This window comes from Mirounga leonina, unplaced genomic scaffold (assembly GCF_011800145.1).
Source record: "Mirounga leonina isolate KUSES-001 unplaced genomic scaffold, KU_Mleo_1.0 Mir_114, whole genome shotgun sequence".
Lineage (NCBI taxonomy): Eukaryota > Metazoa > Chordata > Mammalia > Carnivora > Phocidae > Mirounga > Mirounga leonina.
The window spans coordinates 28596171-28612039 of record NW_023270265.1 but is presented as its reverse complement, the minus strand read 5'-3'; the positions used below and the strand labels follow the sequence as shown (position 1 = coordinate 28612039).

The 15869-nt window shown below is 34.8% G+C and overlaps 1 protein-coding gene across 5 annotated transcripts in view; it reads left to right on the top strand.

The window, feature by feature from the left end:
- Positions 1-15869, top strand: part of NT5C2 (5'-nucleotidase, cytosolic II) — a 93242-nt gene that overhangs the window by 41269 nt on the left and 36104 nt on the right. For all 5 annotated transcript variants that reach the window (XM_035028316.1, XM_035028323.1, XM_035028306.1 and 2 more), the window contains one exon: positions 4225-4298. In XM_035028316.1, coding sequence (XP_034884207.1) covers positions 4225-4298 — 74 coding nt within the window. The remainder of the gene's footprint in view (positions 1-4224; positions 4299-15869) is intronic.

Below are 15869 nucleotides of genomic sequence, written 5' to 3'. Positions count from 1 at the left end.
CTGGCCCCAGGCTGCCTGTCTTCTGAAGTCAGTGCATACTTTCAGCATTTGGGTATTTATTATCTCTGTAAATCTTAAGAGTATGTATTATTGCAATTCTCTATAACCCAGCTGTCCCCTTTTGTCATTATAGCTTTACTTAATACACTTTAGATATTCGCACCCAAATTAGATTTAATTCCCTTATTGCCCTTTCCTTCCATGTTTTATAGGGAAAGAAGAGATGAAAACATATGTGAGATTTTTCTTTTTGTTTCATAATAGGATTGAGAAGGGGAGACAGGAGTGATTGTTTCTTAAATTCAGGAATTTCTTCTGTGGATGAGGTTACTTATTTTGAATGAAAGTGAAAAGATGAAGGATATTTAGTGGAAGGTCTTCATAAGACAACATCTTACTTCCTAAAGTTACGCATCTAAAAAGTCTTTCCTCACTCAGTCTACTCCCTGAAACAAAGTGGTTCTGGCTTTGTAGTAGGCTTTCAACAAATGTGCTAATTGAATAAGGTAACAAGTTAATCGAAGGGGAAAGAGTGCGATTTGATGGATATTTAGCAGTCATAATTTTGGTAAAAACAATAGATTTTCATATTCCCAACATATGTGATTCCAAGAGTTTGTATGGATAATATACCTAAGGTGCATTATAATCTTCATATCCTTAAAATAATGTTATAAAGGAGTACAGGCTTAATCTTTCTTCTGACCAAGAAATAAACTGGTAAGCTATCTTGCTGGGTCTGTTGATAGTTTCTTTCTACCTTTAGCACTGATTGATTGATAGTAGCAAAGTCTGTTTTTTACCCTGTGATTTGAGCTGTGCTGAAACCAGCTCACATCATTCTATCAGAAACCAAGCTGTTTCTTTTATCATGTGGTCCCAACATGTATCCCTCCTGGGTTGTATCATAAGAATCTTTGCAGTCGTTCCTGCCTGAATTCCCATAGAATATTTTAGGCATGTCAGCTGTTTGGGCTCTGATCAAGGATTTGATCCAGTTGGCCTCTAGCCTGAATTGAGAGTGTGTTTGAAAAGCCTAATCTTCAGTGGCAACATTTGGTTTCCAGAGTTAGAACCATTGCTTTGTGTCTTACCCCTCTTGTGCCTTCAAAAGGATTTATGTAACTGAGAAAAGGTGATAATAAAGTAGATACTTTTATCAGTAAAAGCAGGGTGAAATTTGATGAAGTGGTAAAAAGATCATGGTGATATATTTGGGTTTGTGGGTGTTTAAAAAAAGATTTGAGTGGGTGTCTTTTATCTTGTAGTTCCTTGGATCTTTCGGCTATCCATTAGGCTTCTATCTCCCTCCCATCTATTAGAAAGGACTTGTATTAGGGCATCTTAAAATAGGAGACCAAAGCGCCCAACAGGTCTAATTAAGGGGAAAAGAAGCCCCAAGAAAAGGGAAAAGAAAAACACCTATCTGCAGAGGAAGCCCAAAATCCAAAGGAATATTGCTACAGTAATTTGGGGTAAGAAGAATTATAAATAGGCCTTTTAGGTACTTTGTATATAAAATATAGTCCACCATTGGTCAGTGGCAAAACTAATATACAAGACTCAGTATTACCTAGATTCTAAACATTGACTTTCATATATAACTCATCTGTACTTAGTAGATAAACTGGGTAAAGCATAATTGATGTACATAATCCCATTAGAAAAATAAAGTGTTAATCTACAGTATTACAGAGATAAGGAGGTAAATACCAATACTGGCATTAATTCTCAGGATTTAGTTCTCAGGAACTAAGGGTTTTATAGAGCTAATCCAGTGTGCATAACACACTAAGATAAGTAATGATTTTCGTATTTTTCAGAAGATTAATAGTTCTTAATTCAAGGGCCTATTGATTTTAAGTCCTTGATTAAAATATTTCTAAGCAAATACTTGATTTTTTTGGTCTGCATTTAAAATTGGTGCATACATTCTGAGATGAGAGGAAGTTTTCTGTTAAAACTTGAAATAGTAATATATGAGTTGGTGAAGAGTCATTACCTAGATTAGTGGTTCCCAAACTCCCCAGTATTCCATCAGTTAAAATGTAGAACATTCATCCCTTCATGGACTATTGTCCTTATTTGTATATAGTAGAAAACATACACAAATTAAGCATATTTAAATGATGAAATAAGTATCAGTAGAAGATCTGATACCTTCTTTTTTTTTTTTTTTAAAGATTTTATTTATTTATTCATGAGAGACAGAGAGAGAGAGGCAGAGGGAGAAGCAGGCTCCCAAGGAGCAGAGAGCCCGATGCAGGACTCGATCCCAGGACCCTGGGATCATGACCTGAGCCGAAGGCAGACGCTTAACCATCTGAGCCACCCAGGCGCCCTATGATACCTTCTTTTTGTACCCAGTGGAGTCTTCTGCATCCCCTGGTATAGTCATTCCTTTTTGGAGATTATTGACCTACATCGTGAATAGGAGCCCAGCCCACGCATCTTTATTTTATTTGTAGCATTCTCATTTCTCATAGTTACTTCTAAAATGAAGGCAAAGAAAAGGTTTGGTAATAAGAGGATAAACCATTCAATAATTTTGGCTGTCAGGCTCGGGATGAGATGGAAAGGGTGTGTGTGTGTGTGTGTGTGTGTGTTTTAAGATAGCGGTGGGGAGGGGCAGAGGGAGCAGGAGGAGGGAGAGAGAGAATCCCAAGCATGCTCCATGCCCAGCGCAGACCCTGACATGGGACTTGATCTCACAACCCTGAGATCATGACCTGAGACAAAATCAAGAGTCGGACACTTAACTGACTGAGACACCTGGGTGCCCCGAAAGGATATTTTTGTTTTCAGAGATGATTAAAACTTACCCCAAAACATCATCATGGTGATGATTTGCCATGCTATTATATGTTTAGTTTTCCCCATGTCTTCAAAAGTGATCTTTCTGAAATTTGACTCTGATTATTTCATTTCTTCAAAATCTGGTAATTTGTCCTTGCTTGCACAATCAAGTCCAAACTCTAATGTGGCATACAGAGTCTTCATGATTTTGACTACTACTAACCTTTTTAGCTTCATAGCTTTTATTGCCCCTTCTTCCTACCCCTACCCTTCTGGAAAACCTTTTGCAAAAACAAATAGGAAAGCAAAACCAAACAAAACTCCTCTGCTCCAGCCATAGTAAATATTTTATAGTTCACTATAAACCTTGTCCTTGCTTAGTTATTCTGCCTGGATTGCCTTTGTTGCTTTGTCCAATTGAAAAACTTCTACTGATTGCTTAAGATTCATCTCAGACATCTCTTCTGGTCTCTAAAGAAGTGGTATCCTTGCCTCTGTCTTACTTTATAGCATTTATCGAATTGCTGAAATTATTTGTGTATAAGTGTCTCTCCTGCTAGGCTGAATTCCTCAAGGATAGAGATTATAAATTAAAATAGAAGTTCCATAAGGGCAGGTACTCTTGTTCATTCACTGCTGTATCATGTACCTTGTTTGGGATATAGTAAGCACTCAGCGTTTGAACAAATATATTTATGTTTATGTCTTTAGTATCTGGCATGTTGTAGGCTTTAAATGAACTCTGTTTATTAAATAAATTATAAATGAATGAGTGAATGTATTATAAAATCTCAAAAATAAGTTTATCTTAGGGAGTCAAACTTAGAAAAAGAGAGCTGATTCTCTGAAGTCTTTAGCACATGGCATTGTTAATACTAAGACACAGTTAAGAAAATACGTATATTTTCATTTATCTGATTTCATTTATGGTATAAGAAGGACTTGAATAATTTTGTTATGAATCTTTTTTTTTTTAAAGATTTTATTTATTTGTCAGAGAGAAGAGTGAGCGAGCACAAGCAGGGGGAACAGCAGGCAGAGAGAGAAGCAGGCTTCCCACTGAGTAAGATCCCGATGCAGGACTCCTATCCCAGGACCCTGGGATCATGACCTGAGCTGAAGGCAGATGCTTCAGGGGGAGGGGCAAAGGGAGAGGGAGAGGCAGACTCCCCACTGAGCAGGGAGCCAGCCAGAGCCCTGATGCGGAAGTGGAGCTCCATCCCAGAATCCTGAGATCATGACCTGGGCCGAAGGCAGACACTTAACCAACTGAGCCACCCAGGTGCCCCTGTTATGAATCTTAATACTGGTATTTAAATGAAAAAAATCTAGAAAGATAACCAAATAATTACATTAAATTTAGGAATTTTGGGGGGGCGGATTTGCTTCAGTGTTAATTGAGAGATCATTTTTTGCTTCTTTTTTTAGGGTGTTTGTGAACCGAAGTTTAGCCATGGAAAAAATAAAGTGTTTTGGTTTTGATATGGATTATACACTTGCTGGTGAGTAGCACTTTTTGATTGCTTAAAAACTGCTTTATATATAACAGAGTGGGTCTACAGGAGGCAATTCAGTAAACACTTGATTTAATCATATATTTAGCTACTAGAAGCTCTTGTTATCAAAGCTCCTTCCATTGATATTTATGAATATTGAAATTACCAGATATCCTTGAAATTTACATGGTATAGATATGTAGAACAAGTGCTAAATTATTTTAGAGTCCTTGGTAAGAAATAGTATGGTGAAATTATACATTAATTTGTATATCAGGGCACTTGGCTTTTACTTTGTAAAACTATTCTTCAATGACGGAATTTTGTATCTCTTGTTCTACCCAAGGAAAACTTAACAGTTAAAAATTTTAATGTTATTCTTAAGACAAATGGAAAATGTGTTTATTTCCTTTGAAACGATTGCAAATGCACTATGTAAAGACTTTTAAAAAATTAGAGCTGTTTGCTCATTATCAAATAGACTTTAAACACAGCGCTGTACTGTTTTTCCCTTCCTATCTCTGAGATATATTTGAAATAATCAGTGGATTAGTTAATAGTTGCAAGATCTCTTCAGAACTTATGAAGTTTTTATTAAAAATTCATTTGATTTTGATGTGAAAATGTCATTTAAGTAGTAGAGATGAAGGACTGAGTTGAGTACATGTGTATATATGTATATGCATGCATGTGTGCATTGCCATGACACTTGAAAAAGAATCTTTCAGAAATTTTCTCTAAAAAATACTGTCTTTACACAAAAATCTTAAAATGTATAAATTCACTTTCTTCAGAAGCGTCTTATAACAGTATTAGAAAACTGAGTTCCATCTCAAATTAGATCTCAATTTGATGTTCAATTTAGGCTAATATAATAATATTCATTATAACACATAAATGTATTATAAATATATGTAAATATGTATTGTAATATAATAATGCAAAAATGAACATATGCAGTTTATAGGTAGTTGCCACATAGATGTAGCTATGCTATATACCAAACAAGTTATATATTAAAAATATACACTGACTTGGTTTGAATTTCCCTTTCTTCCCTCCATACTCTTTGTTGTTTATTTCATTTTCTATTGCCTTAAAGTTGTTTTTGCTGCATTTTTATCCTTACATATTTTTCTGATTGGACACAGACACTTTTAGGACCGCTTCTCAGAAAGCAAGTTGGAAGTACTGTACTTTCTCAGGGTAGATCTTCCAAATTGGGAGAAAATCCTACAGTCTCTCTCCTTTCTAGAATTTTACCTCTCCAGGGAAAGGAATGGTAAGATAATTCAGCTGAAAGAGATACTATCTAAAGCAGAAGTAGAAGTTAATGGGAACAAAAAGTGACAGATTTTTTTTCCCTTGGTTATTAAGACAATCTCATTGTATTGAAATAGTTGTTAGTGTTTATTGAAAACCTGTACTGTTCAGGCACATTTTGTTACTGAGCATTGCGATAACTACATGTTCCCACAGAATAATGAAAAAATGAATTCTCTTGTTTAATGAAAAAGTCACTGAAAAAAGTCTCTAAACTTTAAATTAAAGATACCTTATGATTTCTTCTTTTTGCTTTTTTGTTTTTTTAATCCCACTTCATATTTTAATGCTTATTCTTAGTGAAGATACTAATATACTTTGCTTATATATAAATATAATAGTTAATTATTAACACTTATTAAGTGCTTATTATGTGCTAAGTAAGCCCTGTTCTAATAATAGATTATCTCATTTAATACATGGATTATCTCATTCACGTCACTTATTTAATATTTACAAAAACTCTATGAGGCAGATATTACTGTTGTCTTCATTTTACAGATGATGCTAGGACTTTGTCCAAGGGTGTTTAGCTATGATATAGCTGAACTGAGATTCAAACCTAAGTATACATTTAAATGTGTGTGTGAGTATACACACACATGTATATATGTATTATGGTAAGTTTAAATTATCATTTTGAACAATGACAATTTATAGTGAGGTATAATTTCAAAGTACTAGGCTCCCTCCCTTAAACAAACAAACCAGGACTTAAGCACTCAAACGGGTAATGCCCTTTAAAGGAGTCCCCCTTGGGGCACCTGGGTGGCTCAGATGGTTAAGCGTCTGCCTTTGGCTCAGGTTATGATCCCAGGGTCATGGGATCAAGTCCCACATTGGGCTCCCTGCTCGGCAGAGAGCCTGCTTCTCCCTCTCCCTCTGCTGCTCTCCCTGCTTGTGCTGTCTTGCTCTCTCTGTCAAATAAATAAAATCTTTAAAAATAAATAAATAAATAAATAATAAAGGAGTCCCCCTTGAGAAACTGTACATTATTTCAACAACTCAGTGTTGGATGAAAAACATTGCTAGTCTTCTTATGGTACTACCTTCACTTCATAAAGCACATAGGAAAACAAGTTTATTGGCTTGTACTCTTCTCCTGTTTTCCAGAATAGTATTCATTAAATTTATCTGAGAATAACTTTTATTATTTAAAAAACAAAAAAACCACACCCATGAAGTGCTAAGGACTTTTCGTCAGAAAAATGTGCCATAAAGTATAGAGACAAGATTAAAAGAAGATTTTTTTGAAAGCTTTGAGTATTTGGAATAAACATCCCTGGAATAAGTGTAATAGCCTCACGGGATAAGTTCTTGGAAAGGGTCTATATTTGTTCTGAAGCCTTGTCTGAGACATTGTCTTCTCTGCAGTCCTGACACCTTGGTACATCATTTCCTAAGAGCAGTTTATATATCATTTGCAGCTTTTGTTTGCTTGCCTGTTTCCCCACTGGCCTGTGAGTTCTTCAAGGGCAAGGGCTTTCTTTTTCACTTTTATATCCTATGTGTTTCCTAAAGCCTGTCATGTAGCAGGTGCTCAGTAAATATAGAATGAACAGTTTGGGTACATAAGTTTTAATAAATCAGTTTAAGAGTTAATCACTATACTTTATTAAGATAAAAACTTAATTAAAAACTGTAAGAAAAATGAAGACTTTAATGTGAGACCTGAAACCATAAAAATCTTAGAAGAGAGTAGAGGCAGGGGTTTCTCTTACATCGGCCATAGCAACTTTTTTCTAGATAGGTCCCCTGAGGCAAGGGAAACAAAAGCAAATAAACTATGGAAACTACATCAAAATAAAAAGCTTATGCACAGCGAAGAAAACAGTCAACAAAACTAAAAGACAACCTACTGAACAGGAGAAGGTTTTTGCAAATGACATCCAAGAAAGGGTTAGTATCCAAAATATATAAAGAACTTCTAAAACTCAATAATCTTATTAAAAATGGGGGAGAAGAACAGCCATTTCTCCCAAGAAGACAAAAGATGGCCAACAGACACATGAAAAGATGCTCAACATCACTCATCATCAGGGAAATGCAAATCGAAATTACAATGAGGTATCACCTCACACCTGTCAGAATGGCTAAAATCAAAAACACAGACGCAACAGGTGTTGGTGAGGATGTGGAGAAAAAGGATCCCTTGTGCACTGTTGGTGGCAATGCAAACTGGTACAGATAGTGTAGAAAACAGTATGGAGCTTCCTCAAAAAATTAAAAATAGAACTACCCTGGGCGCCTGGGTGGCTCAGTTGGTTAAGCGACTGCCTTCGGCTCAGGTCATGATCCTGGAGTCCCTGGATCGAGTCCCGCATCGGGCTCCCTGCTCAGCAGGGAGTCTGCTTCTCCCTCTGACCCTCCTCCCTCTCATGCTCTCTGTCTCTCATTCTCTCTCTCGCAAATAAATAAAATCTTAAAAAAATAAAAAATAAATAAAAATTAAAAAATTAAAAAAATAAAAATAGAACTACCCTATGATCCAGGAATTGCACTACTGGGTATTTACCCAAAGAAGATGTGATAAACACACACACACACACATACACACAATGGAATATTATTCAGTCATAAAAAGAATGAAATCTTGGCATTTGCAATGGAAGGATGGAGTTTGAGAGTATAATGCTAAGTGAAATAAGTCAGTCAGAAAAAGACAAATGCCATATTATTTCACTCATATGTGGAATTTAAGAAACAAACGAGCAAAGGGGAAAAGAGAGAGAAACCAAGAAACAGACTCAACTATAGAGAACAAACTGCTGGTTACCAGAGGGGAGGTGGGTGAAGGAATGTAAAATAGAGGGGGGGGGACTAAGGATTGTACTTGTTGTGATGAGCATCAGGTGATTAAAAACTTAAAAATTAATTAAAAACTATATAAAAAAAAGAATCAGTCACTGTATTTGAGTTTACCCAGCATAAAATATGCAATATTCAAGTGAAATACTTTTAAATATGAACTTATTTTTTAAATTTTAATAAACTTTATTGAGGAGTAAGTTACATATAATAAAACATGCATTTTAAGTATATAAATTTAGTTCAACAAAATGTATACACGTGTTTAACTACCACTTAAGATAAAGAATATTTCCATCACTCCAAAAAGTGCCCTCATTGCCTCTTTGAAGTCAGTTCGCCCTCCCGCTCTTTGCCTCAGGGCTTTTTGTCACTATAGATTAATTTTGTCCTTTTCAGAATTTCATATAAATAGAATCATGCAGTATGTACTCTTGTGTCTGGCCTCTTTTGCTCAGCATAATGTTTTTGTGATTTATTGATGTTGTGTCTGTCAGTAAATAGTTCATTTTTTTATTACCCCTCACATTTTTAAACTATAAAAAGTTTGAAATAATTTTAGACCTGTGGAAGAGCTGCAAAAATAATAGTTGGCCTCTATTCTCTTCCAGTGGTGACCTCTTACTTGACTACAGTTGACCACAGTACAATTTTAGAGCTAAGAAATTAACCTTAGTGTAGTACTACTAACTGAACTACAGACGTTACTCAGTTTTTACAAATTTTCCCACTGAGGTTCTTTATTCCAATCTAGGATCCCACATTGCATTTAGTTGTCATATTTCCTTAGTGTCTTCTGTGACAGTCCTGTCTTTCATTGCTTTGACACTTTTGAAGAGTGCTGGTTAGATATTTTTTTAGAATCTTCCACAGTTTGGGTCTGCCTGATGTTTTTTCACATAATTGAAGTATTATGCATATTTGTGAAGAACACTACATAGATGGTGTACCCTTCTCACAGTATAATACCAGGGGTACATAATGTTGGTAAGTCTTATTACTAGTGATGTTAACCAGTAAGCATTATACAATTATCATGTTTTTCTTTAAACTATATTCTTTTTGGAGGGGGGAGTCAAGTAGTAGTCCATTGTATGGGTACAGGTTTTTCCTGCTATCTGAAAGTAGAGCGTTCCTATGAAACTGTTTGTAAGCTGAAATGTCATAAAGCAAAGAAATAGTTACCATTAATTTATATGGAAACATTTTTGAGGATTTCTAGACCCCCCAAGATAACTTTTCTTAGGCTTTTCTGATACCTTAAAACACATCTTGCTAATGGATACACAAAATAAGTTGAGGTAAAGCACAGTTGGTTACAGACGTAATTCAGAGCTATGGTGGCTTGATGCTGACATGTTGAGTGTAAGTCCCAGGGAAGGAGTGTGGCAGAGCCACTCTTGCTGCTTGTGATGCATACCACCTTTATAAGGGCTGCTTGCAAAACAAATGCTGAATGCCATTTTTGCTTTTCAACTTTTTTCATAAAAGCAAAAATCCTCTTCAGATTTATTTCAGTTAGCAAAAACAAGTACTAATGTAGGTCTTTCATTCAAAGTTAAGTGGCATGACTTGAACTTTCAGAAAGTGGGGGATACCTATATATCACAATTTGTTTATCTGTTTATCTGTTGATGGATGTTTGAGTTGTTTCCCTTTGGGGCTATTATGAGTAAAACTGCTATGAACATTGGTTCTACCTACTACAAGTCTTTCTGTGGATGTATATTTTTATTTCTCTTAGGTAAATAGGAGTACAATTGCCAGATTATATGTTTACCTTATAGGAAATAGACAAATGGTTTTTCAAAGTAGTGATACCATTTTAAAGTCCCACTCAGCAAACATAAAAATTCTACTTGATCCAGTCCTCACCTATGCTTGATATTATCAATCCTTTGAATTTTAGCCATTTTAGTAAATGTGTAGTGTTATTGTGATTTTATCTTGTATTTCCCTCATAACTAGTGATGTTGAAGATCTTTATGTGGTTATTGGCTATTTATATTTCTTTTGTGATGTGCCTGTTCAAATGCCCATGTTTATTGGGTTGTCTTTTTATTTTTGAGTTGTAGAAGTTAACTTTATGTATTCTGAGTACTGGTCCTTTGTCAGATATATGTCTTGTGAATATATTGATCAATATGTGTTGGTCTGTATGTTGACATTCTGTTTCATTGAAGTAAATATCACATGGTCTTGATTGATTATTGTAGGTTTTTTGTTAGTCTTTAAGTCAGGTAGTGTAAGTCCTTTCTTTTTTGTAATTGTTTTAATATTCTGTATCCTTTACATTTCTATATAAATTTTAAAATTAGCTTATCAAATTTTCAAAAATGCCTGCTGGGATTTTTATTAGGATTGCCTTGATTTCTAGATCAATTTGTAGAGAATTGACGTCTTAACTACACTGAATCTTCCAGTCCCAGAATATGATACATTGGACCATTTACCTAATCTTCTTTAGAATTTCTTAGCAGTGTTTTGTCATTTTTGGTGTAAAAGTTTTACATATATTTTGTTACATTTATCTGTTAAGTATTTCCTATTTTTTTATGTAGTTGTAAATGCTGTTTGAAATTTCATTTTCTATTTAACGCTGACATTTAGAAATAGCTCATTTTTATATATTCTTGAATCCTGTGACTTTCTAAATTCACTTACTCATTCTACTAGCTCTTTTGTAGACTTATTAGAATTTTGTACGTATATGATCAGATCATCTGCAAATCACTTTTTTCTTTCCAATCTCTGTATTCTTTTTTTTCCAATCTGTTTATCTTTATATCTTGTTAGAAAAAACTTTTTCTTTTTGCCTTATTACAGTAAAACCTTAGTACTTTGTTGAATAGAGGTGTTGAGAATGGACCTCTTTGCTGTGTTTTTTAAAAAATTTTTTATTGTTATGTTAATCACCATACATTACATCATTAGTTTTTGATGTAGTGTTCCAAGAGTCTTTGTTTGTGTATAACACCCAGTGCTCCATGCAGAGTGTGCCCTCTTTAATACCCATCACCAGGCTAACCCATCCTCCCATCCCCCTCCCCTCTAGAACCCTCAGTTTGTTTTTCAGAGTTCATTGTCTCTCATGGTTCTTCTCCCCCTCTGATTTCCCCCCTTCATTCTTTCCCTCCTGCTATCTTCTTCTTTTTTTTTTTTTTTTTCTAAACATATATTGTATTATTTGTTTCAGAGGTACTGTGTTCTTGATCTTAGGGAGAGAATGTTCAGTTTTTCACTGTTGAGTATGATGTTAGTTGTAGGTTTTTTATAAATGCTTTTTATCAGGTTGGAAAGTTCTCTTTTATTCTTAGTTTTCTGGGAGTTTTCTTTTTAACATGAAGGAGTGCTAGATTTCATCAAATGTTTTCCTGCCTGTATTGAGATGATCCATATGGTTTTTCTTTTTTAGTTTGTTAAAAGGATGAATTACATTGATTTCGGAATGTTAAACCAACTTTGCATTCCTAGAGTAAATCCCACTTGGTTAGTATTCTTTGTATATATTGACAAATTTGACTTGCCAATATTTTGTTGAGGATTTTTGCATTATGTTCATCAGGTTTGTAGTTGTTTTATAATGTCTGTTGAATTTCGGTTTTAGGGTAATGCTGACCTCATACAATGAGTTGAGAACTTTCTGAAAGTTTGGGTAGAATTGGTATTATTTTTTCCTTAAGTATTTGATAGAATTAACTAGTGAAGCTATCTGGGCCAGGAGTTATTTTTGTGGAAAGGTTTTAAATTATGCATTCAACTGTTAAATATAGGGCTAGTCAGAGTTTCTGTTTCTTCTTGTATCAGTTTTGATAATTTGTGTCCATTTCACTGAGTTTTAAATTTATTGGCATAATTTTCATGATATTTTTATTATTCTTTTGATGTCTGTAGGATCTGTAGTACTGTTCTCTTTTTCATTCCTGAAATTGGTAATTTGTGTCTTTTTTTCCCCTTATCAGTCTAGCAAGCGGTTTATCAGTTTTCTTCATTTTTCCCCCCTGCTAAGAGCCAGCTTTTGGTTTCAGTGAATGCATGAGAATAAGGGGGATTTAAATTTAAAGGTGATTTTAAAGTAATTATATATGTAAGTATGAAGTTACAACCTGCTTTTAAGATAATTGCAACCAAAAAAAAGTAACTTCTTACAAAATTAATATAATAAAGTACTATCGAAATACACCAGGCACCATTATCTTTATTTGCTTTATATTTTTTAATATAGGCAGTGGCAGTAACCACTTTTATTTCTGATTATAATTTTTTTTAAAGATTTATTTATTTATTTATTTGAGACAGAGAGAATGAGAGAGAGAGAGAGAGCACATGAGAGTGGAGAGGGTCAGAGGGAGAAGCAGGCTCCCTGCTGAGCAGAGAGCCCGATGCGGGACTCGATCCAGGGATTCCAGGATCATGACCTGAGCTGAAGGCAGTTGCTTAACGAACTGAGCCACCCAGGTGCCCTCTGATTATAATTTTTAAGTTTGTTTTCCTTCTGTGTTCTAACTCTTAGCATCATTAACATTATTGTGTTTATGGAACACAATCTGTTTCATTCCATAACATCAAGTGTTTATGGAAAATGCCAAATTTCTGTGCAGAATGAAATGTGGCACTGTGTACTTTCTTTCATTTTTTTCCTCCCTGTATATATTGACTTCAGAATTTGGAGGATACAGAGAATTGGTTTCTTAATTTTTTTCAGAATTAGCTTGTTAAATGTTAGGTGCTTAATAAGTAGTAGTTGTTTAAACTTCTTTGTATACTACTGTTTTCAATGTAGAGGAAACATTTAATCAGCATTTGATTTTTTTATTGAGGGAAGGAATAACCCAATAAATGTTGATTTTATCTGAAGTGAAATTATTAGATGTGCTATAAAACTGCATATCTAGCATAATCTGTGAATTGGCTAATCTGGCAAACAATATTTTGAGTGATACGGAGTTACCATTTACATCATAGATCGATTACTAGTTTTCATCAAATATAGTGAAATTGATAGCGAAGCTAGGATTGATGCTTCTGAAGTGTCTGGATAGGACATCACATTTCAAGTGGTAGTCATGTTTTGGAGTTGTACATTTGTTGAGAGAAGGTGGTTATTGGCTTAGGGCCTGCCTTATCATACTGTAAACTTTGCCTAAATTTGTTCTGAGAAAATAGCTACCTAGGTAAAGTTTTTTTTTTCCCCCTTGTTTTCAAATGTGGGAAATGTATATGACTTTTTCATGGAAAGTGTGGGGGATGGGATTTAATTCTGTCTTTGGTTTTCTAGAAAATGGCTGTAGCAGACCTTCTTTGGTGGGAAGGGTGTCATGGTTTAGTTTTGATTATTCATCTTTTTTTTATAATTCATTTTGATAACATTTGTTTCAAATCTGATGTTAAAAAAAGCTGTTCTTCATGTCAAATGTTGGGATTGATAGACTTTAGTGGTAAATAATTTAAAACTTTGATTTGTCACTAATAAATAAGGAAGAGGATAATTAAGGCAAGAATACATACATGGACCCTAAGAATATTAGGCTGTATTTATAACAGTTCTAAACTTGTAATTTTCCAAAACTAAACTATATAGATCTTTGGTAGAATGAAGTTAAGTTGAGGGATTGTTGGGGTTTTTTGTTTGTTTGCTTGTTAAAAGAGAAATTACTGGCATGACTTGTATTTTTTTTTTTTAAAGATTTATTTATTTATTTGAGAGAGCGAGAATAAGAGAGAGAGCGAGAGAGCACATGACGGGGGGAGGGTTAGAGAGAGAAGCAGGCTCCTCGCTGAGCAGGGAGCCCGATGCGGGACTTGATCCAGGGACTCCAGGATCATGACCTGAGCCGAAGGCAGTCGCTTAACCAACTGAGCCACCCAGGCGCCCCTGGCATGACTTGTATTACTTTTATAAAGAATTTTATGATTTTGCTTACAGCTTGGTACATTCATTCCTCTGAATGAAGTGTGTCGCAGTGTTCAGTAACATAATCCATTTTGATGGGAACCTCATTATCTTCATCTCATCTGAATGCCAGCCGCATACCTCTAACAGTTTTTCAGAGAAGATCCTCTTTATCATTAGCTATCCCTATAATTAAAGCGAACTATGTATTTTTTATGTTTTTATTAGTTTATTTGCAGGATTTCTGTGTAAGATTGACGTTTTTATATAAAATTCTTAAAATTCCAAAATAAAGAACTTGCCTGTTGAAATAAACTAATTTTTCCTGATTGTCTTGGACCTAAATCAGTTTTAATCCTCAAATCTGCCTATAAAATTAATGTCAGTTTTGGTATTTAGCCCCTTATCTCTGTAATGCTGTAGATTAATGTTTTATTTCTCTAATGGGAGTATATACATTAATTATGCTTTAACCAGTTTGTCTACCAAGTATAGATGAGTTATATGCATGAAAGTCAGTGTTTAGATTCTAGGTAATACTGAGCCACTGACCAGCAGTGGACTGTTGTATGTAAAAAAACGCATGTGAAAAAAAACATGCACATGATATATATCAGAGTCCTTTGCATTTTTGTCTTCCTCTGCAGATACGTGTTTTTCTTTTCCCTTCTCCTGAGGCTTCTTTATCCTTAATTAGACCTGTTGGGTGCTCTGGTTTTCTGTTTTATTAAGTTGCCCGAATGTAGGTGCTTTCTAAACAACAAATTTTGAATTTGTGGGTCTTTATTCTTGAGAGCACTCTTTAGCCTTTTTCTGCTTACATGGGCAGACGGATCAGACTGATAAGTGTATTTCCCAGGACAAATCAATCCAAAAAAATCTTGAAAGTCCACCTAAGATTAGGTCTTTGGACTTGTGAAAGAGCAAGAAAGTTGTTTTTAACCCAGCTACTTCCTCTCTGAAAAACGAAGGGAATAATCTGTACTAATTGTTAATTTTGTTTCTTCGGTTTTGTTTGTATAGAGGACTGCTAAAAATGTTATATTGCTGAATTTATTGTTACAGTGGACAGTAGAGTGAAAATGAAAAACAGGGAGAATTGATGTTTTAGGTGGTTTAGTGCTTGTTCATTCTTCAAGTGGCAAATAGGCGTAAACAGACCTGTGGTTTCCATTGCTCTCCGTATTGTTAGTTTTATAATATTATATCGAGAAATTTGTTGCTGAGGTTTCAAATGAGAAATTCTTTTCTGATTCAGTGAGTGATATAAAGTACTTAAATCACCTCCTCATGATTGTAGTTCAGGATCTGACAGACTGCTAATCTTCAAAATGTGGTTTCTTTAACAAGCAAATGTTAGCCAATAGCTGCTAAGAGTAATCTGGATGTAAAACGTGAGTTAAGAGGAAAAAAGCCAGAATAATCTATTTCTGTTTTGAAGGTTAAGTCCCATACACTCTGAGTTTTTTAGGCCCAGTCTTATTTTTATCTTTACCTTAGAGGCTGTGAGGCTGTAGAAAAAGCAGAACCCTCTGAGTGTGATTGACCTTGGT